This window comes from Desmodus rotundus, chromosome 3 (assembly GCF_022682495.2).
Source record: "Desmodus rotundus isolate HL8 chromosome 3, HLdesRot8A.1, whole genome shotgun sequence".
NCBI lineage: Eukaryota > Metazoa > Chordata > Mammalia > Chiroptera > Phyllostomidae > Desmodus > Desmodus rotundus.
In genome coordinates, this window is record NC_071389.1 from 112,663,764 (window position 1) to 112,690,373 (window position 26,610).

At 44.4% G+C, this 26,610-nt stretch overlaps 1 protein-coding gene across 2 annotated transcripts in view; it reads right to left on the reverse strand.

Moving 5' to 3' along the window:
* CACNA2D4 (calcium voltage-gated channel auxiliary subunit alpha2delta 4) overlaps positions 1 to 26,610 on the reverse strand; it is a 130,564-nt gene that overhangs the window by 80,690 nt on the left and 23,264 nt on the right. For both annotated transcript variants that reach the window (XM_045195430.3, XM_045195517.2), the window contains exons 8-18: positions 26,121 to 26,271; positions 24,560 to 24,634; positions 23,685 to 23,774; positions 23,461 to 23,574; positions 22,955 to 23,033; positions 22,430 to 22,563; positions 20,852 to 20,929; positions 20,008 to 20,088; positions 19,368 to 19,442; positions 11,523 to 11,609; positions 10,915 to 10,986 (exon numbers count right to left, since the gene is read on the reverse strand). In XM_045195430.3, coding sequence (XP_045051365.2) covers positions 10,915 to 10,986; positions 11,523 to 11,609; positions 19,368 to 19,442; positions 20,008 to 20,088; positions 20,852 to 20,929; positions 22,430 to 22,563; positions 22,955 to 23,033; positions 23,461 to 23,574; positions 23,685 to 23,774; positions 24,560 to 24,634; positions 26,121 to 26,271 — 1,036 coding nt within the window. The remainder of the gene's footprint in view (positions 1 to 10,914; positions 10,987 to 11,522; positions 11,610 to 19,367; positions 19,443 to 20,007; positions 20,089 to 20,851; positions 20,930 to 22,429; positions 22,564 to 22,954; positions 23,034 to 23,460; positions 23,575 to 23,684; positions 23,775 to 24,559; positions 24,635 to 26,120; positions 26,272 to 26,610) is intronic.

Here is a 26,610-nt window from a genome sequence, read left to right on the forward strand (position 1 = left end):
TTTATAATATTAATCTTGCGTTCTGTGAATTTGTTAATTTTACTTATTAGTTTTAGTAGTTGTTTTGCAGAATCTTGGGATTTTGTATGTAAATAAACATCTTGTTGTGAATTAAGACAGTAAAATTTTTTGTGCCTTTATTTTGTTTTCTTGCCTTATTACAAGGATAGGTCCTTGCAAGGTCAAGTGCAATGTTGTCAAGAAGTGGTGAAAGCAAGCACTCTTCCCTTGTTCACACTCTAGAAAGAATGTGTTCAATATTTCACCAGTAAAAGTCAGTTTTTTCATAGACATCTTTTATCAGATTCAGGAGGTTTCCTACTGTTCCCAGTTAAATTTTGTCAATGCTCTTTCAGCTTCTATTGAGATGACCATATTGTGTTGCTCCTTTATTCTATTAATGTGATGAATTAACTGATTGATTGAATTAACATAGTACCCTCTCGGTCCATTCATGTTGTCACAAATGTTAAGATTTTATTCTTTTTTATGGGTTAATAACAGTCCACAGGGAACCGATCAGCATGGCAATGGCGAATGTAGCCCAGCACTGAATCGGAAAAATGAACGGGCTTGAGGCAGCACACAGGACCCAGGCGTGCAGACTGGCTTTCCCATGGGGAACCAGGCTGGCATTGTACCTAGGCTGCTTTATGGCTTTCTTGTGCTAAAATTCCCTCACCCTGAGTTAAGACTGCAGGTGTTTAATGTATATCTCTGAAGCAACTCCCTACAGTCTGTGCTAAACCGTCACAAAGATGGAATGTAACCAGATCAATCACTTTTATCATTCCTTTGCATTTGCAACATTTTTTTCTTTGTTATCTATAAGAAGTAATCACTTAAAGTAAACCTAAGTATAATAAATGAGATCCTTCTTTGATGTAATGCTACTAGAAAGCAATAAAAGCCTGTCCAGGCAAGGGTTGAGGTGCTCTCTCTCTCAGAGAGTGGCTGTGCTGTCCCCTTTTCTCCACAGGACTTCTGTAGTCCATGTGCATTTGTTCGTCTCATCCACAACCCACGGACCCTGCTGGCTGGAGTCCACATCAACAGTACATTGTATGTATGTACCATATCTTCTTTATTCACTTGTCTATCAAAGGACACTTTGGTTATTTCCATATCTTGCCTATAAATAATTAATAATTAAATAATTATAAATAATGCTGCAAGGAGCATAAGGATTCATATGTCTTTTTGAATTAGTGTTTTGTATTTCCTTGGATAAATACCCAGAAATAGAATTGCTGGGTCCTTCTTTGTCTCTTGTTGCAGCATTTGTTTTAAAGTCTATTTTGTCTGATATAAGTATTGCTAACATGGCTTCTGTTTAATTTCCATTTTCATGAAATATCTTTTCCATTCCTTCCCTTTCAATTTGCATGTCTTTAAATCCGAAGTGAGTCTCTTCTGGACAGCACTATATATGGGTCTTGTTTCTTATCCACACATCCACCCTATGTCTTTTGATTGGAGCATTTAATCCATTTACATGAAAAATAATTATTGATAGATATGTAATTATTGCCATTTTATTATTCATATATTTGATCTTTTCTTCTTAATGAACTCTCTTAACATTTCTTATATTACTGGTTTGGTGGTAATGAACTTCTTTAGGTTTTTCTTAACTGGAAAGCTCTTTATCTGTCTTTATATTCCAGATAGCCTTGCTGGGTAGAGTAATCTTAGTTGCAGGTCCTTGTTTTTCATCACTTTGAATATTTTGTGTCAATTCTTTCTGGTCTGCAGAATTTCTGTTGAGAAATCAGCTGATAGTCTTATGAGAGCTCCTTTGTAGGCAACTAACTGCTTTTCTCTTGCTGCTTTTAAGATTTTCTCTTTGTCTTTAACCTTTGACATTTTAATTATGATGTGTCTTGGTGTGGGTCTCTTTGGCTGTATCTTGTGTGGGACTCTCTGCTTTTCCTGCACTTGTATGTCTATTTTCTTTCCCAGGTTAGGAAAGTTTTCCATCATTATTTTTTTAAGTAGGCTTTCAATCCCTTGCTCTCTGTTTTCTCCTTCAGTATCCCTATGATGCAAATATTGGTACACTTGATTTTGTCTCCAAGGTCCCTAAAATATCCTAAGTTTTTTTGATTTTTAAATTTTTGTTGTTTTTAAAATTATATTTTATTGATAATGCTATTAGAGTTGTCCCAGTTTTTCCCACTTTACCCCCCTTTCCCCACCCCCTCCAATCCCTCAGGCATTCTCCACACTGTTGTTCATGTCCATGGGTCATGCATATATGTTCTTTGGGTACTCTATTTCCTATGCTGTACTTTACATCCCCATGACTATTCTGTAACTACCAATTTGTACTTCTTAATCCCTCCACATTTTTTCCCTATCCCCCTGCCCCCCCCCATCTGGCAACCATCAAAATGATTATGTTTCTGTTCTGCTTGTTTGCTTAGTTTGTTTTGTAGATTTAATTGTTGATAGATAGGTATTTATTGCCATTATATTGTTCATGTTTTTTATTTTTTTCTTTTTAAAGAAGATCCTTTAACACTTCATGTGATACTGGTTTGGTGGTGATGAACTCCTTTAGTTTTTCCTTGTCTTGGAAGCTCTTTATCTGCCCTTCAATTCTAAATGATAGCTTTGCTGGGTAGACTAATTTTGGTTGTAGATCCTTGCTTTTCATCACTTTGAATATTCTTGCTATTCCACCCTGGCCTACAAAGTTTCTTTTGAGAAATCAAGAGACAGTCTTATGGGAGTTCCCTTGTAGATAGCTAACTGCTATCTGCTAACTGCTCTTGTCTTGCTGCTTTTAAGTTTCTCTCTTTGTCTTTGAACTTTCGTATTTTAATTATGATGTCTCTTGGTCTGTCTTGTCTGGGACTCACTGCACTTCCTAGACTTTTATGTCTATTTCCCTCACCAAGTTAGGGAAGTTTTCTCTCATTATTTTTTCAATTAAGTTTCCAATTTCTTGTTCTTTCTCTTTTCCTTCTGGCACCTCCATGATGCACATGTTGGTGTGATTAAAGTTGTCCCAGAAGCTCCTTACACTATCCTTGTTTTATTTGGATTCTTTTTTCTTCTTGCTATTCTGATTGGTTGTTTTTTGTTTCCTTGTGTTCCAAATACTGATTTGATCCTTGGCTTCATCCACTCCTCTGTTGGTTTCCTGTAAGTTGTTCTTTATTTTGATTAGTGTATCCTTCACTTGTGAGTGGATCTTTTTTTTATGCTGTTGAGGTTATCACTAAGTTTCTTGAGCATTCTTATAACCAATTTTCAAACTGTGCATCTTCTGGATTGCTTTTCTCTGTTTTGTTAAATTTTTTTTCTGGAGTTTTGTTCTGTTCTTTCATTTGGGCCATGTTTCTTTGTCTCCTCATTTTGGCAGCCTCCCTGTGTTTGTTTTTATGTATTAAGTCAAGCTTCTATGTCTCCTTGGCTTGGTGGAATGACTTAATCTAGTAGGTATCCTATAGGATCCAGTGTCACAGCCTCCCCTTTACCCAAGCTGGGTACACGAGGTGCATCCCCTGTGTGGACTGTGTACACCCTCCTGTTGTAGTTGAGCCATGATTGCTGTTGGCACAGCTAGGGCCAGACACTGCCAGTGTTCTCTCTGTGGTCACACAACATTAGCTACAAAGCAATTTGCAGATGGTTGGTACTTATGCTGGGCTTGGAGGTGCCTGGGTGAAGCCAAGCTGTGAACTAAGGCTGGCTGCTGCTAGTGCCAGGCCTCAGGCAAATTAGTGAGAGGTATGGGGATGCTTAATCTAGATGCTGCTTGTTTCAGAGAATTTAGGACAACCTGAGGCATAGGCCAAGATGAGCCATTCATTGGGAAAGCCACTGGAAACAGCTTTGGTGGGCTCAAAGGCTCGGTTGGGCAGGGCCTCAGGGAATCACCAGGGTGGGAATAAGAGTGTGAGCCAGGTTGATATAGTCTCAGATATGGTACTCACCTGCTGGCTCTGTGCCTCTGTGGGGTGAGGGTTGAGAAAAGGAGCAGTGGCCTCTGCCAGCACTTCTGTCTGTGGGAAAGCCATCCCCCAGCTCTTACCCTGATGCTGCATAATTCAGTTTCTTCCCATGTGTCTCTGGTGTTTTTTAACCTGCTGTCCCAGGCTGAAGCTCAGAGGGAGTGAGTATGAGTAAGTCTGTGCATGGGCCCTTTAAGAAGAACTGCCAGGGAGTCCAGCAGTTCTGTCTTTCACAGCCTCAATCCCCACTGGTTTTTGCAGCCAGAAGTTATGGTAACTTCTCTTCCTGGAACCAGAACCCTAGGCTGTGTGGCCTGGTGTGGGGCTAGGACCCTTCACTCCTGAGATATCCCTTCTGATTTTTATCTGTCACATGTGGGTGTGGGACCTGCCCATTCCATGTTTCCACCCCTCCTACCAGTCTTGATGTAGTTTCTTCTTTAATTCTGAAGTTGTAGGACTTCCATTCAGCTTGATTTCTGATAGTTCTAAATGATGGTTGTTCTACAGTTTAGTTGTAATTTTGATGTAGTTTTATGAGGAGGCAAGCCATGTTTACCTACCCTACCTTATTGACCAGAAATCTCTTTCTTTTTGCTGTTTCATTGAGTGTTTTCTGCTAACTTTTCTTCCAAATAATTGATTTGATCCTCTGCTTCATCTAATTTACTGTTGATCCCTTCCAGTGTATTCCTCATTTTAGTTATTGTATTCCACATTTCTGGCTAGTTCTTTATGTTTCCTATCTCTTTGTTAAAGATCTCACTGAGTTCATCTACTCTTCCCCTAAGTTTATGAGTGTCTTTATAACCAGTGTGTAGAGCTCTGCATCAGATAAATTGTCTCCATTTTGTTTAGTTCTTTTTCTGGAGTTTTGTTTTGTTCTTTCATTTGGGACATGTTTCTTTGTGTCCTTATTTTGGCTAATCCTGGTTTGTTTCTATGTCTTAGGTAGCTCTGCTATGTCTTCAAGTCTTGGTAGAGCATCTTATATAGTAGGTGTCCTATGGGGCCCTGTGGCACAGTTTCTCTGGTCATCTGAGCTAGGTGCTCCAACCTTGTTCCTTGTGTGTGCCTTCCTGTTTTAGCTGAGCCTTGATTGCTGTTGTCACATCAGTGGGAGGGATTGACCCTCCGGGTGATTGGCTGTGAGGAATGACTATGACTGTGTCTGAGAAGCTATTGTGTCAGGGCTGATCCCACTGAAGAGGATTCACTTTATGGGGGCTCTGGTACCTGCTGAGTCCACTCTTTGGGTATGTCTTTTGTGGAGGTGGTTGGGTGGTGCCATGTTGTGGTCTTAAGCTGGGCAGCAGGTGTGTTTGTTCTGGAGCTGCTTGGGAGGGACTCTGGTGCAGGCCAAGGTCAGCTGCTGCCTATGTCAAGCCTGGGGTCACTTGGTATGAGCTACAGAGTGATCTGTAGATGGTTGCTGCTTATGCTAAGCTTGGAGGTGCCTGGGAGAGGCTAAGCTGCAAACTGAGGCTGGTTGCCACTATGCCAGGCTTGCGGCTGCTTAGCAAGAGGTACAGGGCATGCCAAGACCAGTTGCTGCTTGTTTGGGCTTTGTGGACCTCTGAGAGATTTTAGAAAAGTCTGCAGCATGAGCTTGAGATAGGCTTTTTGTATGGAAAAACTACTGAAAGAGGCTTGGGCAGGCCCAAAAGTTGGGTTATGTGTGGTCTTAGAATCACCAGCATGCGGTTAATGGTGTTAACCAGGTTGATGGAGACTCAGACTTGACTCCTGCTTGTTCCTGCAGGCTGTGTTAGGAGAAGGCTCAGAAAAGAAACAATGACACCAGACAGCTGTCCCTTCAGCCCTAGCCCTGAAGCCAGACAATTCAGTTCCTCCCCATGTGTCTCTGGTGTGAGTTTTAGTAAGTCTATGTATGAGTCTTTTAAGACCTGCCAGGCCTGGGATTCCAGAAGCCCTTTTCTTACTCAGTTGCAATCCCCACTGTTTTTCACAGCCAGGAGTTATGGTGACTTCTCTTCCCTATGCTGGAATCCTGGGCTGGGGCCCATGTGGGGCTGGGACCTCTGGTTCCTCATGGAGCATGTCTGCACTGAGATATCCGTCCTGATTCTGTACTGCCACACATGGGTGTGGGAACAGCCTCTTTTGTGTCTCCTCCCCTTCAGTCTCAACATGGCCTTCTCTTTGTATCCTTGGTTGTAGGACTTTTGTTCAGCCAGTCTTCAGGCTGTTCTCACTGATGGCTGTTCTGTAATTTAGTTGTAACTTTGAAATGGTCATAGGAGGAGCTCAGCACAGTGTTTACCTAGTCTGATATCTTGACCAGAATTCCCACCCAGTAAAAATTTCATTTCAGATACTGTATTATTCAGTTCTAAAACTGACTAATATTTGGTTATTGTGGAAGTTTTATGCTGTGTCAAATCAACTAAGCTGGAATTACATTTCCAGATTCACTTCCCTGTATGGTTCCAAGATGGGCCTGGCCAAAAGAGAAGCTTGCATGAGATTTTTAAGGCAGAAGTGAAGCAGAACCATTTTACACACTAAAGATAAGTATCAGGCACGTGTAGCTTGCTCTGAGCTGTTGGCTAACCTGCTTGGCCTGGGTAAACAGCCACATTTAAGGCTTCCTCATCTGCCACTGGATCTCCTCCTTTAGTTTCTATGAGATCCGAGCCCTGCAGCTCTGCGTGAAGGGCACTAGCTCCTTCTGCAGGTCACTGACATCATTGTGGTTGGAGGTGGTGAGAGACAAATTTGGATTTTAGTTTTTCCTCATAGGTTCCAGTTTGTTCTTGCTTCCACTACATGTCATCCAGCTTTCCTTCCCAGCTGCTGGCCCTGCTGACCTATGATGACTTCAAGGTCACCACTGGATGCAAATATACCAGCCTTCTATAGGCTTCTGCACCAGCTCCCACAATTTCATAAGTTCTAACCCCTAGAATAAAACCCTATATTCATAGCACTTGTACTGGTTCTGCTTCTCCAGTTAAACACTAATCATTTCTTTGCTGAGATTCTCCATCTAGTCACTCATTATGACTACCTTTTTGAATTCCTTGTGCAAATGTATCATATATACTTTAAAGTCCTTCTAATTTAAACACCTGGGTCATCTCTGGATCAGTTTTAAGATGTTTTTTCTCTTAACTATGTGTCACATTTTCCCATTTCTTCACATGTCTGATAATTTTTATTGTATACTGATTATAGTAAAGAATAGGTTGTAGACATATTGTCTTCCTGTAAAGAGTGTTGATTTTTATTTTATCAGCAGATAGATTACTGGCTGGTCACCCTGAGCTTGTGGAGCTTGTGAATTGGGTCTGTTTCAACTTCGTTGTTAGTCTTAGGGTGAATCCCCTAGGTCTTGACACATAATCTTCACTCCTACAGTGTAGCTCTTCTGTGTTCTCAAAAAATTCCTGATGCGTTTGCTAAGCTTCTCTACATCAGTGTGACTCAGATTCCAAGTTGTCCCCACTACCATAGGCAGCAGCTGAAATCCCCTTCAACCTTTGTTTCTGCCTGCTTTTGGTCATTTTCATGTGTCTTTAAATGTTTGTTTTTTAATCTATTTTTCAGATTTATAATTGTCATTTGCTGCAAGGTTAGTTTAAATGCATACTACTCCCTCATGATCAAAATCAGAACTTTGAGGTCACCTTTTAAGACTAAAGCAAAAGAATGAGAGAAGGAGGGGGAGGGAAATACCTGAATCTTGTTAACAGAAATAGAGAGCTGGAGAGGTTTGGAGGACAAAAGTAAAGAAGTGTCATAACAATCTATCCCTTTAATAGATTGCCTGCTTTGTGTGTGTGTGTGTGTGTGTGTGTGTGTGTGTGTGTGTGTGTGTGATAGAGAGAGAGAGAGAATGAGAGGTTACCACAGAGCACTGTAATCTGTCTCCTGGAATCCAGTGCATAGGGATTAGAAGGCAGAGGAACATGCGGTGAAGCTGCCCTAATGCCTGTGCCAGCTGCTGGTGTGTGTGTGGGTGTGTGCATACCACACACCCACATTAGCAGGGTTAACTTGGAAAAGCCCAAGGCCAGTAAAGAACACCATGTGTGCCTCTCTCCCTCCCCTACTACTAAATATTTGTTCTAAACTACCAGACAACATGAAAGTGAAAGAGTCCAGGATAAGATGTTCCAGGATATTCTGCTGTTCTGAATTTTCTTTTAAATGTGTCCCAGGATATGTGACGAGGATGCTATTGATGGGTTAAGAATTATGATACCTGATATTGGTCCACATTTTGGAGGTAAACAGCTTTCTATCAAGGTGGTAAGTAGGGGGCCTACAGATCAAACTTGGACTCTTTACAGGTTTGATATGCTAGATATTGGCTCAGATTGTGTTTTTAACATTTTTGGAATTAGATGCACACATTAAAAAAATATGGATTCCTAGCTGTCTCCTTTAGATAGCATGTGTACTCACCCATTTGCCATAGTTCCCAGCACCCCTGGGGCTGAGGCTTGCCTGCTTCTCTCACGCACATTTCTGAACATGGCCTGTCTGGCCCCATAGGTTTTTGAGTTTGTTGGTCCTGCTGTGAATCATGCTGGAGTTGCTGCTACTGTCCATGGTCATGTCACCATAGTTACCTGTCTGGAGTTTCGGGTAGATTTAGAAAAGCCTGAATAATCAGTGGGAAATAAGGATGCATGCCAAATCCCCTGGGGAAAACAACAAAACAAGTTATCACCCGCCATGGGGATGGCTTGAGTGATAAGAGGAATACAATAAATTGTTTTTCCTTCCCAGGGCTTTCTTGTTTGGCTTCCATGGAGGTCTGTGCTTTAAGAAAGCTTCCCTTAGCCTAGACCTTGCTTCCACCAAGGAACAAGCTTGTCAGGTCAGATGTGCCACTGAGCTGAGGGAGGACTGGGAAAGATTGGCAGGTAAGAAAACAGCAAGATTGACTGTTACCCTGAGAAAAAGAGAGGACATGCAGGAAAGACAGAGCATTTGGTGGTGAACAAAATGGAGCACCATTGGGGAAGAGTGGCATCATTATTGATCAAAGCAGTGAGAGGCTGGATATCGTGACCACAGCCTTCATACTAGCCAAACGTCCCCTGTGCACAGTGTAGGTGCAGTGGCTTCTGGCATGAGAGTAAAGAGAGGAAAGATTAAAGAGGGCAGAGTTTTGATGTGATGGGGTAGAGGGAGAGAAGAAGGTAATGACTTGTAAAGATAAAATAGAAATGCTATTCTAAAGAGATTCTTGGGAGATCTTTAAGGCTGGAGAGTGAGCTGAGAATTCAGGATCAGACCTACAGAAAGGGTTTATACATTAGTGGTCAGGGGTGTGTGGTCTAGAATCAGATCCACATGGATCTGATTCTAAGCTTTGCAGTTAATCATCTAGGTGACCCTGGGCAGGTTTTTAACCTCGAAATTTCCTCATCTGTAATATGGGGATAGGGTAGATAGTACCTACTTCATAAGGTTGTAAGTATTAAGTGAGTGAATGCTTATCAAGTGCTTGGTCCAGTTTCTAATAAATGTGAGGTGCCTTTATTACTACTATTTTATTGTTAGTAGTAGTAAGGCATGAACATGAGTGTGTTATGAAATGTCCTTCATGGTGTGGCCATGGTCCTCATAACCCTATTTCTTTATGTTTAAGCATCATGTGTCAAGAAGCCATTGTTAAACTGCAGATTTGACTTGGATGATTTATTAGCAGCAATGAAAAAATTTCAAAGGGATGGGCAGGGGTTTCAGGAGCAGTTCAGGCTGCCTGAATATGGTTAGGACTCTCCCTTGGTGGTTTTGAGAAGTGCGAAGGCAGCATGAGAAGGAAAGGATGGTCGACAAACCACACCCACTTCATAAGCTGGTCTGAATTCAATATAGTATGGCCACATTCAAATCAGTCTTAAAGTTGCTGTATGCCATGGGCATGTTAAAGTTTTCATTATAGCATAAAAACAAGTGCTTAAAAGCTCTGACAGGGCTGGGCTAGGCGAGCTGGTGTCTGGTTGGGCTCATGGAGGAAACCTCTATTTTTTTTTCTGGATCAGGAGAAGCAGCTGCCTGCAACTGATGGTCTCATATCACTCACTGGTACTGCCCAGTTTGCCTAAAGGAGGCCCTTCTCAGCCCAGAACTTATAAAAAGAAGGCAGCTGCCACAGAAATCAGATATTGGTCCCAGTGACAATCAGTCCATGCATCCCAAAGGAATACGATGAATTGTTTTTCCTTCCCAGTGCTTTCTTGTTTGGCTTTCATGGAGGTTTGTGTTTATAGAAGAACTTGGGTCTAATTGTTGCAGACAGATGCCTGTGTTCTTTTAGCTGAGACAGATGGGCAACAGGAGGAGGTGGTGGGGGTGGCTGTGAGGGAGGAGGTGACATTTGTAAATATGTCAAGGGACAATGAAAATTCACTGAAAATGCATCAGAACCTTTTAAATGAGAAGGTGAAATGATCTTTTATAAATGATGTGCAGGTCTGTGAAGACAGTAATGGTATTGGTGAGGGTATTGATTCTTGGGCATCTGTGGTTACAGTGGATAAAAATCAGCTATAGAGAATAACAATTATTTTTAATATCTTCCTATAAAATGTGTTTCATAGGAACTGCTAGAAATTTGCAAAATTAACTGTCACCTTTTCCTTTTCTCTCATAAACAACAAAAGGGCCAAGTAGCAGGCAGCATAAGGAAGAAAGAAGAGTTGTAAACAACTTGGGCTGACCTACTGCCTCGGTCAGTAGTCACCAAAGAAGCCAGCACTGGTTGAGCGACAGTTCCTTTTCCAGATGCTTCTCTGGGGCTGAGGCACACTTGGATATGTTCTCTAATCAAACCCTCAAGGCTACGGCAAGCCCTCAAGTCTAAAGCTCTAATTTAGCTAAGTCCAAGTTCCTTGTCACCACCCCAAACCTCAATTAATGGCAATACTGCCTCCTGGGACCAGACCCTGGCTCTTTCTCTCTAGCACCTTACCCCTTTGTCCAGCGGAACCTTCACATCCATAGAGAGAGAACCTGTTTCCCCATTGATCATAGCTGTTCTCAGCTTTAAGAAGAAAGACAGTGAAATTAGTTCCTTCACACTGGAGTATGGAGCTTTACTGACCAGATTGGACATGATCCCTAGGAACACTTTTGGTTCTTCCCTTTTTCTTCTGAACAGGGTACTGAGAGGTAGTAGTGACCTGATTCTAGGCTCCATCTAGCTTATGGTTCTGAAAATTCACTAAGATAATGTTCCAAAGTGGACTGATATAGGAGGGAACATAGTGTCATAGTACCTCTAGGTAATTTCCTCTAGGATGCGCTACTGACACCAAAAGCCAGACTAAAACATCAGTAGAACTACAACCCTGTAGCTTATAGACATGAGCTCATGCAGCCTCAGTAGTCCTTGTGATTCAGGAAGACATTGTTATATTTTTATAGTTGTTTAAAGAACTGCTCATTACAGGAATTTTCTAGATTGGTTTTGGAAAGGCTCCACTGAGAGCTATTGAGCAACCTCAGAGCTTCCAGTCATGCAGCTGGCTTGTGTGTTGGCTGTAGAGGTATACCAGCTCCTCCCACTTCCCTACTCACAGTTTCAGCTCGGTCTTCCCACTCCACCTCAGAAAGGTCCACACTGTTGTAGTTAGGTTTGGGTTTCAGTTTCTTCCCCTCTCTGTACTATAGTGGGCAGGTCAGGAAGAAAAACATGAGGTTAACGTAAGGCCCTGCTCATGTTTCATCTCTTTTATAAAGCCTTCCTTATGGGTATGTTTATAAGATCAAAAAATCGCACTGATTTCTAAAGGTTATCTGGGCCAATTTTTAACCCAATGTGGAGCTTCCCTGTCAATATTTGTGACAGATGGTCTCACGGCCTCTGACTGAATATTTCCCATGGGAGGAGTTCCCTCCTTTTGAGTCAGGTTGTCATAATTTTGGACATCTCTGAATGTTAGAAAGTTCTTCATACAGAACAGAAATCTTCCTCCTTGTAAGTTTTACCCATTGGTCTTAGTTCTTTCCCTGAAGCTACATAAACCATCTTCCCTTTGACAACCCTTGAGATTTCTGAACGTGCTCATCCCTCCTAAGCCTTCACTTCTCCAGGCTAAATATTCCTCATATGCAGATGCCTCAAATCCCTCTGAATATGCTCTACTTTGTCACTGTCACTCCCAAAATGGAGTGCCCAGGACAAAAGTCAGTATTTCAGATGGAGTCTGATCAGTGTGGTGTGTGGACCAAATATCTCACTGCTCTGACTGCTGCCTCTGATTTTGCTGGACTTTGAGGACAGCTATGCTGCCCTGGCAGCACAAATAGAGTTTCCATTCCATTAAATCCCCTGGGCATTCCTCATGTGATACACTGTTAAATTACATCTTCACAAAATTATGTTTGAGCACTGACTATTTTGCAGGAATTTTCATGCATCCCTAATATACTTCATCTTGTTAGCTTTAACACATTGTTTTAGAAAATACTTTCTGAATACTAAGTTTTTTGCTTAATGTATTAGCCATGGCTTCCAGACTTTGTGGCATCTGCCTCCTGTGTTTTCATATTGTTGATAGCTTTTGAGAAAGGAACGGAGCCAAGGACAGACAGATTCTGCAGTGCCTAATAAAGAGCTCTTTATAGCTTGACGTAGAACCATTAATCCACACTCTTTGAATGCTATTATTTTTCTGGCCATGGCTTCTCTCTCTCTATCCAAGAAGTTATCTGTTGTTAGGCCTATACCATTTCCCAGTTTACTTTAATAATACATCAAATAAAGAAAGACAATAGACTTTGGTTAAGATGTTGGCATAGGTGAACACTGTACTAAGATCCCTTTACAACCACATCAAAATCACAACTAAATTACAGAACAACCATCGCTCAGAATCACCTGCAATCTAGCTAAACAGAAATCCTACTGGGGATTTCCCCTTACTGGGGATTTAAAGAAGGTGCATTGAGATTGGTAGGAGGGACAGAGATACAAAATGGCCTGGTCCCACAGTCACATATGGGAGATAAAAATTGGAATGGATATTTTGGCTGGAGAGGTCCCCCCTGAGGAGTGAGGTGTCCCAGCCCTACACCAGGCCCCCAAGCCCAGGGTTCCAGTTTTGGAAAGAGAAGTTCCCATAACTTGGCTGTAAAAACCATCAGGAATTGAGGCTGAGTGAGACGGAGGGTTTCAGGAGTCCCAGGCAGTTCCTCTTAAAGGGTGTACACACAGACTTATTCTGACTCACTCTCTCTGAGCTTCACTACTGGAACAGCAGCTCAAAAGGCATGTCAGGGTCATACACAGAGGAACTGAAGTATCTGGCATTAGGTTAAGAGATGAGCTCTGCCCCCACAGAGCCTGCAGGTACCATATCTGAGTTTCCATCAACCTGTCTAACATCGTTTGCCCACCCTAGTGATTCTCTGGGACCCCACCCCACCAAACTTTCAGGCCCACCCAAGCTGTTTCCAGTGGTTTTTCATATGAATGGCCTGTCTTGTCTCATGCTTCAGACTTTACTAAAATCTCTCAAAACAAGCAGCATCTGGCCTCAGCAAACCCTGTACCTTTCACTAAGTGGCCCCATGCCCAGCAGTAGCAGCAGCCAGCCTTGGTTTACAGCATGGCCTCTCCTGGGCACCTTCAAACCCGGCACAAGTAGCAGCCATCTGCAGATCACTTTGTAGCTCAAGTCAGGTAGCACTGGGCAGAACACAGGCAGCAGCTGACCTTGGCCTGCACCTCCTAGGATGTCCCAGAGCCAGCACACCTGGTGGACAACTTCAGACTACATTGAAGCACCACCGAACCACATCCACAACAACACACTCAAGGGGAAGACTCATCAGGCACCAGAACCCTGCTGAAGCGAGTCCGGCTCTGTGGAGTGGGCTCTTGTACAGCTGATCCTCCACAGTGGTCGGTGCTCATAGCCAGTCCTTGTAGCTGATTGGCCTGGGGGGAAATCTGTCCTATTGATGTGCCAACAAGAATCAAGGGTGTAGTAGCTACACAGTGGTGGTGGAGTGCACCTGGAGTGCAGAGCTTAGGTGATTGGGAAGGCTGTGCAACTCCCTACAGGTTATCTACTACATTAGTCCACTCTATCAAGATCAGGGATTATAGCAGCTCTACCTCATACATAGAAAAAAACACAAGGAGGCTGTCAAAATGAGGAGACAAAGAACCATGGCCCAAGTAAAGGAACAGAACAAAACTCCAGAAAAAGAACTAAACAAAATGGAGATCAGCAACCTACCAGATGCAGAGTCCAAAACACTGGTTATAAGGATGCTCAATGAACTTAGGGGGAAAGTAGTTGAATTTTGAGAGAACTTCAACAGCATAAAAAGGGGCATGGAAACCATTAAAAAAAGAACCAGTCAGAAATGAAGGATTCACTAACTGAAATGAAGAATAATTACAGAGGATCAATAGTGGAGTAGATGAAGCTGAGAATCAAACCAACAATTTGGAATATAAGGAAGCAAAAAACACCTAATCAGAACAGCAAAAAGGAAAAAAAAATCAATAGAAATGAATGCACTGTAAGGAGCCTTTCAGAAAACAAGCATACCAACATTTGTATCCAGGGGATTGATAGAAGGAGAAGAGAGAGAGTGAGAAATTAAAAACCTATTTGAAAAAATTATAGAAAACTTTCCTAACTTGATGAAGGACATAGAAGTCCAGGAAGTGCAGAGAGTCTCAAACAAGATGAACCCAAGGAAGCCCACACAAAGACATATCATAATTAAAATTCAAAAGTTTAATGACAAAGAGAGAATCTTCAAAGCAGCAAGAGAAAAGTAGTTAGTTATCTACAAGGGGGCTACCATAAGACTGACAGCTGATTTCTCAACAGAAACTTTGTAAACCAGGAAAGATTGGCAAGAAATATTCAAAGTCGTGAAAAGCAGGGACCTACAACCAAGATTATTCTACCCAGCAAAGCTATCATTTAGAATTGAAGGGCAGATAAAGAGCTTCCCAGACAAAAAAAAGCTAAAAGAGTTCATCATGACCAAACCAGTATCACATAAAATGTTAAAGAGTTTTCTTTAAGGAGAAGGGGGAAAAATTAAAAATATGGACAATAAAATGGAAATAAAGATATATGTTTCAACAAATGAATATAAAAATAATGAATGAACAAGCAGAACAGAAACAGACTCATAGATAGATACAGAGAACATTTTGACAGTTGCCAGATGGGAAGGTAGTTGGGAGACAGATGAAAAAGGTGAAGGGATTAAGAAGCACAAACTGGTTGTTACGGCATAGTCATGGGGATGTAAAGTACAGCTTAGAGAATATAGTCAATAATATACTAATAATTATGCATGGTGTCAAGTGGGTACTAGATTTATTGGGATGGTTACTTAGTAAGTTATATAATGTCTAATCACTAGGGTGTACACCTGAAACTAATATAATATTGTATGTCAACTGTAATTGAAAAATAAAAATGATTTAAACTAAAAAAGGAAGGAAATAGTTTCTCATTAGGGTAAGTGAAGAAATAATAACAGGGTTTATTTTTAGCAGAATGAGGACTCTCTGCAGATGCTTGAATGGTTGAAGTCTCCTATCACTGGGCATCTTGTTTCTGCCAACTTCTTTTTTTTTCAGAAAGCCTTGTCCTTATTCCTTGCCTGTGCAGGAGATCTGTAGTAAAACCGCCACAACAGTAACTTCCTTTTACTCTCGTCTTCCTCCTCACCCATGCTGGGATGATGTTCTGTTCTTGCCCTGTGGATGTCTACACTCATGTCTACAAACAGCACTGTCTTGCCATCTTTGACTCTGGATCTGCTTCTTTTGAATAAGCTGCAAAATTCTTCATTCATTGCCATTTCCTAATTCCCAATGATACCTGAAATAACATCTTTAGCTCTTCATATTAGGACAGAATTCCACTTTATTAATTAGTCATACTAGTTAACTGACATAGAAAGATTTCAGGCCAAAAGTGTGGTTCTTGACCCTCTTTCAATTTGTTCCTGAGCATATGCACTATTGTTTTTAAACTCAACTACTATTCTCCTTAATGCCTATCATAAATCAACAGTACTTTCCTTAGGGATCTCATGAAGTTGGCATTACCATATTTTTTGTTGTGGAATAATGTTCTACCTGGTGTTATTCTCTAACTGTTTCATTTGTACAAGTCTATTTGTGTATGGTCAGTTCCCTTAATTAGATTATAAACTTCTGTTTGTGGCATTCTCAGAGCATTACAAGGTTAAGTCTTACATTTGTCTAGGTTACATAGGTAGTAATAGATGGATTTCTGACTACTGCCCCTTCATTCTACAAGTTAGCTTTAGGATCAACACATTTAATATTTCTCTAGTGAGTTATTTGTTGGCACTGGGGCTGCCCCTTACAGAACCCACGGTATAGGTCAGTGACCCGTTATGGGTTCATATGCTTTACCAGCAGAGTGTGAATTGGGAAGACAGGGTGGTTTCCAGTGTGTCCTGATCCCTATTTACTCAGAACCCCCATAGTTTGCCTTAAATAGCTCAATCAGTTGCCTTATGGACACTCAGTAATCATCTGAATCAAACGGGATGGAATGTGGCTTAGACTGATTTCTCCAAATGGCACCTGAGGCAGATGAGCCCCTTAGTAAGTTCTCAGAAAGGTGCTCTGCTAGTTATTATCCTCAGCTGCCACTCCAATTCAGTATAAGACTGGCAGAGGAGAAACTGTTAATATTCCTCTAGGATTCTTTTATTTTATTTTTAAAATATATTTATTGATTATGCTATTACAGTTGTCCCATTACCCCCCTTCACTCCACTCCATCCTGCGCACCTCCTCCCTCCCACATTCCCCCCTGTAATTCATATCCACGGGTCATACATATAAGTTCTTTGGCATCTACATTTCCTACATTACTCTTACCCTCCCCCTGTCTATTTTCTACCTACCATTTATGCTACTTATTCTCTGTACCTTTCCCCCCTCTCTCCCCATCCCACTCCCCTGTTGATAACCCTCCATGCGATCTCCATTTCTGTGGTTCTGTTCCTGTTTTAGTTGTTTGCCTAGTTTGCTTTTGTTTTTGTTTTAGGTGTGGTTGTTAATAACTGTGAGTTTGCTGTCGTTTTTACTGTTCATAGTTTTTATCTTCTTTTTCTTAGATAAATCCCTTTAACATTTCATATGATAAGGGCTTGGTGATGATGAACTCCTTGAACTTGACCTTATCTGAGAAGCACTTTCTCTGCCCTTCCATTCTAAATGAAAGCTTTGCTGGATAGAGCAATCTTGGATGTAGGTCCTTGCCTTTTATGACTTGGAATACTTCTTGCCAGCCCCTTCTTGCCTGTAAGGTCTCTTTTGAGAAATCAGCAGACAGTCTTATGGGAACTCCTTTGTAGGTAACTGTGTCCTTTTCTCTGGCTGCTTCTAAGATTCTCTCCTTATCTTTCATCTTGGGTAATGTAATGATGATGTGCCTTGGTTTGTTCCTCCTTGGGTCCAGCTTCTTTGGGACTCTCTGAGCTTCCTGGACTTCCTGGTAGTCTATTTCCTTTGCCAGACTAGGGAAGTTCTCCTTCATTATTTGTTCAAATAGGTTTTCAATTTTTTGCTCTTCCTCTTCTCTTTATGGTATTCCTATAATTTGGATGTTGGAACATTTAAAGATGTCCTGGAGGTTCCTAAGCCTCTCCTCATTTTTTTTGAATTCTTGTTTCTTCACTCTTTTCTGGTTGGATATTTCTTTCTTTCTTCTGGTCCACACCATTGATTTGAGTCCCAGTTTCCTTCCCATCACAATTGCTTCCCTGTACATTTTCCTTTGTTTCTCTTAGCATAGCCTTCATATTTTCATCTAATTTGTGACCATACTCAACCAATTCTATGAGCATCCTGATTACCAATGTTTTGAACTGTGCATCTGATAGGTTGGCTATCTCTTCGTTGCTTAGTTGTATTTTTTTCTGGAGCTTTGATCTGTTCTTTCATTTGGACCATTTTTTTGTCTTGGTGTGCCTGTTACATAAAGGGGCGGAGCCTTAGGTGTCCACCAGGATGGGGTAATGCTGGTCACTGGGCTGTGATGCTGTATGTGGGGGAAGGGTCCAATAGGGAGCAATGGCGCTTGCTCCACTCTCTGCTGGTTTTCAGTCACTCCCTCTGCTACCCACAATCAAATTGGGCCCTTTTGGTGCTGCTTCCTGGGTGGGTGTGTTTGTGTACGTTCTAGGTCCCTGTGGGTCTCTCCAACGAACTCTCCTTTGAGGCTGGGATTTTCTCCTGCTGCTGCTCAATCCCCACAGGTCTTTTCAATCAGAGGTTTGAGGCTTTATTTACCCCGCGCTGGAGCCCTGGGTTGCACAGTCTGCCTTGCTCCCCCACCGTTCCTCCCGGTTTATCTATGTGCGAATGTGGGGCCACAGGGTCTGCCAGCCACCACCTTGTGGGGTCTGTTAGCTGCAGCCTGGCCTGCCCTGTTCCACAATCCACCACCTCACTGGGTCCACCAGCTGCCACCTTGCTGCAAGTCCTGTCCACCCTGGCTGCCCGTCTCCGCCCCTCCTACTGGTCTGGGTGAATGTTTCTTCTTTATCTCCTTGGTCGTCGGACTTCCATATAGTTTTATTTTCTGTCAGTTCTGGTTGTTTTTTGTTTTAAAATTGTTGTTGTCCTTCTTTTGGTTGTGTGAGGAAGCACAGCGTGTCTACCTACACCTCCATTTTGGCTGGAAGTTCAATATTCCTCTAGGATTCTAACCCCTCTCCCCCTAATGCCCCCAACAATCACACTGAGAGGTGAGGCCATTATTGCCATGGACACTAGCCAAGTGCCACAACCAGAAGTAGAGCAGTAGGGAGCCCCTAGCTCTGGAAGCAGAACTTTTAGATAAAATGATGGAAATTCTGCTCTTGGCCATCGGTTGTTTGGCTGAATGCATGTGAAAATGCTGCCAGTCCCTGTATCAGGGTGGAAGGAGCTAGGAAGGAGGCATGAGCACTCAGGAACACATCCCAAGACAAAGTCAGGGGAGTCTCAGCTCTCCTGCCCCACACCTATCACAAGACAGCTCCCTTGACATTTTTTGTTGTTAATTCAACATTCTCACTACTTTGGGTCTGTTGATATCACTGTCAGACTCCAAGAGGGAGTGTGGAGCTACTGAGGCAGTGACGGGAATGTGAATGGCTGTGTCCAACAGGGAAAACTGCATGCTTCATCCCATGCTCTCTGGATTCTTCATCTATCAATTCATGTATTTTTGCCTCATCTCTTGTGCTAGGTAATAAGTAGTTTGAACACAGGACCATGACTTGATTTTTTTTCTCATATTATCCACTAGGTTCCTAATGGAGCTCAGTGTGTGTTCATTATTTTAACTGTTTTTATGAAGTACACCAAATCCTATAGGCTTAAATCCTAAGAAAAATAAGATCTGTACCTACCAGGGGTCGAAGGTCAGGATGTGAGAGGATGTAGCCATTGTTAGTGTTCAAAAAGGCATATCCATGCACTCCAAGCTACAAAGACAGGGGTGGAGGGAAGTCAGAGTTGTTTGTGTTGTAGAACTGCAGCTGAGGAGGGGCTGGGGCTACAGGATGGTTAAAGATGGCAGCGCACAGCAGTGAGATTTTCAGATAGGAAATAACAGCCAGTGCTGCACTTCCAGACATTCATTTTGAATTCCTTTCCTAATTCTACTGTTTATAGCAGCCATAATCATGTATGTCATTATCATTACCTGGCCTCTTTCCCACCATATGTTTTAGATGCTTTGATGATAATCTCATTTGTTCCCAAAATGGAACTACAAGGCCTGGAGGAGCAGATTGATAAACTGAGGCACCAGAAATGGAAAGCACTTGCTCAAGGCCACAGAGCAAGTCAGATCTGGTGGTAACAAAGGGCCCCAGGTGTTCAAGCCACTGCTGCCAAGTTCAATGACTACACTTCTCTGGGGGTGGGGAGCAGGGCCCCATTCCAGCTCTGGGCTTGGCTGTGCTATCTGCTTAGAGGCTCCTGAGCCTGGTGGGGAAGATCCTGGGGAGCCTGTGACCACCACTCAGGGACCTGCCCCAGGCTCACCTTGTACCGGGGTGCCAGCTTCATCAGCTCTCTCAGGGCCACGTCAGAGCCCACCACCCCTAGAAGAATGCCGTGGGACCGCTGGAAGGACAAAAAGGGTCAGGGGGAGATCTGGCCTCCCTGAACACAGGGCCAGGCTGGACCTCAGCCTTGCTAGAGCCTGGGTGAGGAAGCCTCTTTGGTCATATGTGGCCCTTCCTCTGCGGTTAGATTTTAGGCTGAGCTTGCTGGAATAAAATCAAGAACCTAGCAGGGAGGCCCCAGGAATAAACTCAACTGCTGGGAAGATTAATGTCCAACATTAATATTTCAGTTGTTGTATTTAAATGAAATACAAAGTTGAATGAAATATTCACCTTCATAGTAGAAGCTGAAGGATCAGGATCCCAGGATCCCTCATCTATGATCCGAAACACACAGTGCTTATAAGGAAACATTTCCTGACTAGATGGAGGATGGAAGGCTCTAGAAATTCACTTACCAGAGGCCTTTACAAACAAGTTACAGCCTTCCCAAACTGGTAGATTAGGTGTGTGTGGTTTTGCAGAAGGCTGGCAGGCAACCCTATTAGTCCTATATTCCCAAGGCAGTGGTCCCCAAGCTGGCTGAGCAGAATCACTGGGGAATTTTGGGAAGTCCAGACCAAACCCCAACCCTCAACCCCCAACCCCTCCCAACCAAGAGATTCTGACATAGCTAGTGGGCACACGGCCTTGAATGTGCATTTATGGCTCTCCTAATGCGGCTCTGATGCCTGGCCAAGCCAAGAACCATTGGTCTAAAAATGCCTCTGAGGGCCTCAAGTTCTAGTCCTTGCTGCAGCTTCTTGAGAGTGGCCACTCACTGTTTCATTCTTCTTGCTGAAGACTGGCATGGCCACTGTGGTGAGGAGCATCAGGCTCTGTGCATGTGAGGTGAAGAGCTGCCAGGGAGGAAAGAACAGGGACAGAGGGCTCAGAGTCCACACAGTACAGAGGACCCACAGTCACCAACGTCAACTACTGTGTCACTTTCTAATGGGAGGAAGCAATCTCAAATGAGGTTTCCCTTCTCTGCAAAAGGAGAGCTGGCAGAAAGGCTGGAATGGAGAGGTGGGCTAGGGAGACAGACCAGGCCGATGTCACTTAGCAAGGAAAGTTCTGAGCCAGGGCAAGTCTCCAAATCCCAGAGCCCACAGCCCAGCTCCCAAGCATGCTCACTAAGCCCTCTTGTCTTGGATGAGCACAAACACATGGAATAGGCCCATCTGGGGCATGCTCAGAAACAAAGAGGTGAGAGTAGCAAGAGCTCTTCCAAAAATCTCTGCCTTAGACCCAAGGTTGGCACAAACTATAGCCCAGACCAGTTAAGAGGGAAAGGGACATTGACGTAGAGCCACTGGCAAATGCAAGCACACAGTGAGGGGCCACAGTTCGAGAGCAGACCATGGTGTGGTTGTAGTATCCTCTGGTCACCATTGCCACCTAAACACACACACACAGGATGAGCCCACAGCCTCTTCCCCACTCAGAACGCCTGAGCCACATGATTCCCAGCCTCTGAGATGGCCCTCCTCCTGAATCCTCATCTCACTGTACTGGCTCCTCCAGTCCTCTTGGCAGGGGCTCCACATATGTTCCCACTTTACCATGAAGCTAGACCCTGAGAAGTAGTGTGTGCAGGTGTGTCTGATAGGTCTGACTCTCCTCAGGGTCAACTAAAGGAGCTTGCCCAGCCATGGAGGTCTATGGTAGACCTCAGAGAATGAAGAACTTTTAACCATCATACCCTCCCACTTTCTCATCAGATTTTTCAGTTTAGAGTTTGGAAGTAAGGTTTTCGAAAAGTGAATGGCTTCTGTTAACTAGAGTTCCACTATCCACTTGGAACAAGAGGTCCGTAGGGATGACCAAGGGGACAGCAGGAAAGGGTCTGATTCCTGGTGACCAGGGAGCTCCTCATTGGCTCTGGGTTGGCCTCCTCTCTTAATGAGGGAAAAGCACACTTTTATTTAAGTCACTACTCCCAGGTCTCTCTTAATCCCAGTCTGATGCATCATCTTTGTGTAAGTCATTGCTGCCTACAGGCAGGCTCTGGGAAGGGGTCACTTGATGAAGCTATAGAATCTTGAATTACTGGTCAGACTCCTTAAAAAAAAAATAACGGGGTTGGGAGAGGACAACGAAGGAGGTGAAGACAATGGGAAGGAGGGTGAACAAGTTAGGAACAGAGGGGCTCCGTCCACAAAGGGCCACCCTGGACAGGTTGACTCACAGGATGTCCAGGCCTCTGGGCAACACTCAGGCGGTGGGGCTGCTGGTGGGGGACAGTGCTCACCCCCTTCACATTTCCCAAGGATGTGATTGCTTTCCCCATTCTGCACCCAGGAAGTCACCTCTTATGCCCTGGGGCCTGTAACTCTGGAGTGGGGTCAGGACCTCACCTTGCTGTCCATGTAGGCTTCGGTCCAGATGATGTCATGGTCATGGTTGATGACCATGGGGCGGCTGAGCACGTGCAGGTACTCCATCACATTCTCCTGGGTGTCAGCCAGTGTGGAGATCTGCGTGTAGTAGCCTGAAGGAAGGGATGGGTCATGTGGGTTGTGGAAGGCTGGGTGCTCCGCATGGAACCCCTCTGCAGGGCCCACACTCTCCCTAGCTGCTGATGTATTGTGGCTGGGGCACTCGGAGCTGCTTTCTCCAAGGTTGTCCCTCTTCAAGGGGGCAGCCGTGGACCAGTGGTGCTGATGGGGATTCAAAGGCCCAGCCTCTGCCTCAACTTGGGAGAACTGTGAGGGGCCCTTCCAGCTCCAGAGCTGCCACTGAAGCTTCAGGACCCCAAATGGAAGGGCCAGTCTTCCCCTCTCGCAGTGCTGCTCTCCTTCCTTCCTTACAAGGGGATCCCCTTTTGCATGCAACTCTGTCCCAGGGTCTGTTTTCAGGCTGCAAGGTGCTCTGTCACTTACCTTTGTTGTTGCATGCGATCCACTTCATGCGGTCTGCAAAAGTGACTTCTCTCCCAATAAGGTAAGTGAAAACTCGAACCTATTTCACAAGACACAGACAGACTCAGCAGCCATAACTCCTAGTGGTGAGTATTGTTAACACAATTTATGTGAGTCTTTGATGTCTGTCAAGCACTTTGCCCACTTTGGTTCCTCCATTCCCACTCCTTTGGATCAGAAAGATCCCTGGGGCCCAGGCCACACTGGGACTGTCCAGGGCAGTTTTCATGTCTCACCATGGTACTCAGGTCTCTCCCCCTGAGCCCTCTTGCACGAGTCCTCTGTGCCTAGAGTAACCGTAATTTTGGAACACCAATCTGGGACATTTGAATTTACTAATGGGTTAGTGGGTAGACAATTTGAACTCAAGGCAGGCCTGCCTTTTCTGGGTCATCCCATCATGCCAGTAGGAGAATGCTCCCCATGCCCTAACCCCTTCGCCCCTCGCCTGCTGCTGAGAGAGTAACCTTGCGGTCCGGCCAGTTGTATTCCTCAAACACAGGCTCGTAGTCCTCCACAGCCCCATCCGAGATCAGCATGATGGCCTGGTTGCAGAGGCTCCCTTGCCTGGCCTCTTGGAACTGTGCAGGGGAGGGGTGGCTCCATGACTACAGGCTAGGAGCTGCCCTCCCCATGCCTCCAGGCTGTCCCCCACACCTCCACTCTCCCTTGGCTTCCTCAGGGGCAGTACCTGCTTCAGAATCTGGAAGGCTTCTCTCAGGGCTTGGTCCACGACCCCCACCCCTTTAACCATCAGTTCATTCACCAGCTGTTTGAAATGCTATTGTGGGTAAGAAACCAGAGGCATGTCAATGGATCCAATAGGCCAGGGACTTAATTTCAGATGCTGTTTGGAGGTAGTTGCCCAGGAGGACATTATGGTTGGACTCCCACAGTAGATGCTTCTCAAATGCCCCGAATATAAACTGAGAGTGTGAGTGGCTTGTCACAAATCTATCCCCAACTGGAAGGAAATGCCACTGTGGATCCAACCAGAGCAAGGAGGCCAGCTCAGGCCAATGCTCAGGCTCCCAGGTCCCCAGCAGCCTTAGCATCCCAGCTGTTCCTCCAACAACAGGGAGATGGCCAGGGGCTCCAACTTAAAGCTGGAATTCAGAGGAAGCCACACCCAAATTCTCCAGACACAGAGGGAAGGATCTCTCCCTTGGCCTTTGGAAAGGGCTCAACAGAGTGGATCTGAATTTCTCCTCATTCTGAGGAAGCTCCTCAAGTAAACTTCCATAGTGAAAAGGCCCAGGGGGAGGCAAAGCAGAAAACCAAGTGCTGGCTAATCCACAGAGTAACAAACTAGTCCTGGAGAAGCAACATTTTCCTCAGATGGGAGGTATCTCTTTGCCCACTATTTACTGTGATAGGCAGGCAGTGTAATCATGGGGACAATTTCCTGAGTGTTTGTGTGGGTAACTGCGGACGGGCTTTGACCCTTTCCAATTGCCATGGGACTGAGGGAAAGGGGCTATCAGGCAGCTGCACAGATGACTCCTACCATTCTAAGCAGAACAGGGGCTCCAAAGCTTCAGGCACTCACCTGATGTGGAAACTCACCTCGCGATTGTCTCGATCGGCCTGAACAAGGATCCCTTTGAAACAAGGCTCGATGTAATGGATGTAGTCATTGTACTGCAGTTACAGAGGGCAGATGGGAGGGGGAAACAGACAGGGTCCATTTGGAAAGTCAGGGCCTAGTGATGAAGCTCAGACAACTCACCAGGTGGTCAGGGCTGGGGTCACCTAGGCATCTGGGTATATCATCTTGTGGGACCCTATGCTACAGGCAGCTTTTCTGAGTACAGAAGTGGGAGTGCAGAGAACAGCAGGGCCTTCACTCTAAAAATTCTCCCTCAAGTTCTGGTCTTGGTTCATTTTCTCAGGTGGCTGAGTCATGCCTGTCTCCTAGGGCACACAGAGAACTGCAGGTTACTGAGACTGAGAGAATTCCTATGGTCTCTGCTGCCAAGACCAGACCAAGTGCCTTCCATGGGACTCCCAGAGCCCTCCAAGTGCAGACCCCTCCCCAGTGCCTGGATTCAGGGATTAGAAACTGTGCTCCTTTTTCTCTTTGCTCTGCATTTATGAAGAGGGTCCTTTAGCTATTGACAGGCTCTGAGGGAGGCACATGTCCACTCTTGTGCAGGGGTGAGATCTGTTCCCATAGCAGTCCTGTCTCTGCTGCAGGTCAGGAACAAGGATGGGTTGGCAGCAGAGATGGGACGCATAGGGTCCACGAGTGATGTGGGTGGTTAAGTGATGCAGGCCTTGGGGAGCAGCTCAGGGATGAGGGGGCCATTCTCTTCTCCCCAGGGTGGCCATTTTAAGGTTAGACAATTTTGCTTTGGTATTTCTTTATGAGGTAAATAAATCCCACTAAAGATAATCGTTTTCAGCCATGTGGCAGGCTGGTGGAGGAAAGTCCTGGATCAGATAGCCTTCAAAATGGTACCCCAGGTGGCTGTCAGCTCTGCCTCTGCGGAGTGCTGCGCTGTCCCCCTCCACCCCTCCAACTCCCACTCTCTCATTGCATTTGAAAGCATTCTTCTAACTTGTCCCTTTTTCTTCCTGCTCTCTCTCCCAAACTTTACCTCTCTGGAGGCAGACAGAGCTAGGAACAGTTACTGTGAAAGCAGAACCAGGATTTGTTGGTCTTGTCTAGGTGTTACTACTTTCTTCTTTCTCCTGATGTGTCTGGATTTGGGATAAAGGGAGTGGGAGAACTGGGATTGTTGCAAAGCAGGAGCCCAGGGATCACTCATCCTACAGCAGAATACAGAGGCTGTTCAGCAATGAGCACTGGTCAAGAGCACATGGATGGGATAAATTAGGTGTTTGCTCAAGGCCAGTGCTTCTTAATCTTTGTTACATCCCAGACTTATCTGAATTAATGAACTCTATGAAGTCAGAAAAATGAACATACACATGATTTCAGAAACTCTATGGACCTCTTGCAGTCCATCCCCGGTCTGACCCTAGACTAGGAGCCCCAGCTACAGAGGAATGATTCTACAGCATGAAGCATCATGGTTTGTAGGTACAGGTCATTCCAGTGCAGGCAGCAGAAAGTGTTTTAGGAACAAGGGAGAGCTATTCAAGAGTAGGAAGGCACATTTACCGCAATGATATTAACAAAGTCATTATCTCCCAGTGTGTCCAAGATGGTGGAGATGGTGTGCTTGGCGATTGCCATCCGCAGCCCCTTCATGCTGCCACTTGTGTCCAGCACAATCACTATGTCCTTGGGAGAAGTAGCAGCTTGTATGTACCTTTAGCAGAAAGAATGGGACAAGTCAATGATGGGAAGATCAGAGCCAGAACAACCACCCAACCTAGTCTCATTATTTCTGTTGCTATTCAGCTTACGTAGTTGCCCCATTGATCCCGGGTTGTATCATGTTCCATAACCGCTTGGCATAGTTCTAAAATCATTTGGGAGCAACAACTGGGCATGTGCTCATCTAATGGCCTGTCAGGTAAGAGAACGGTGAAGTTCTGCTGGTAACCTTATCCTCCATGTTTTGAACCAGCCAGGATCCTGGAGGGGTGGGCAGCAGGAAGGGAGACAACTGGGTTCCACCCTCAGATTCTGTTACAAATCTGCCTGA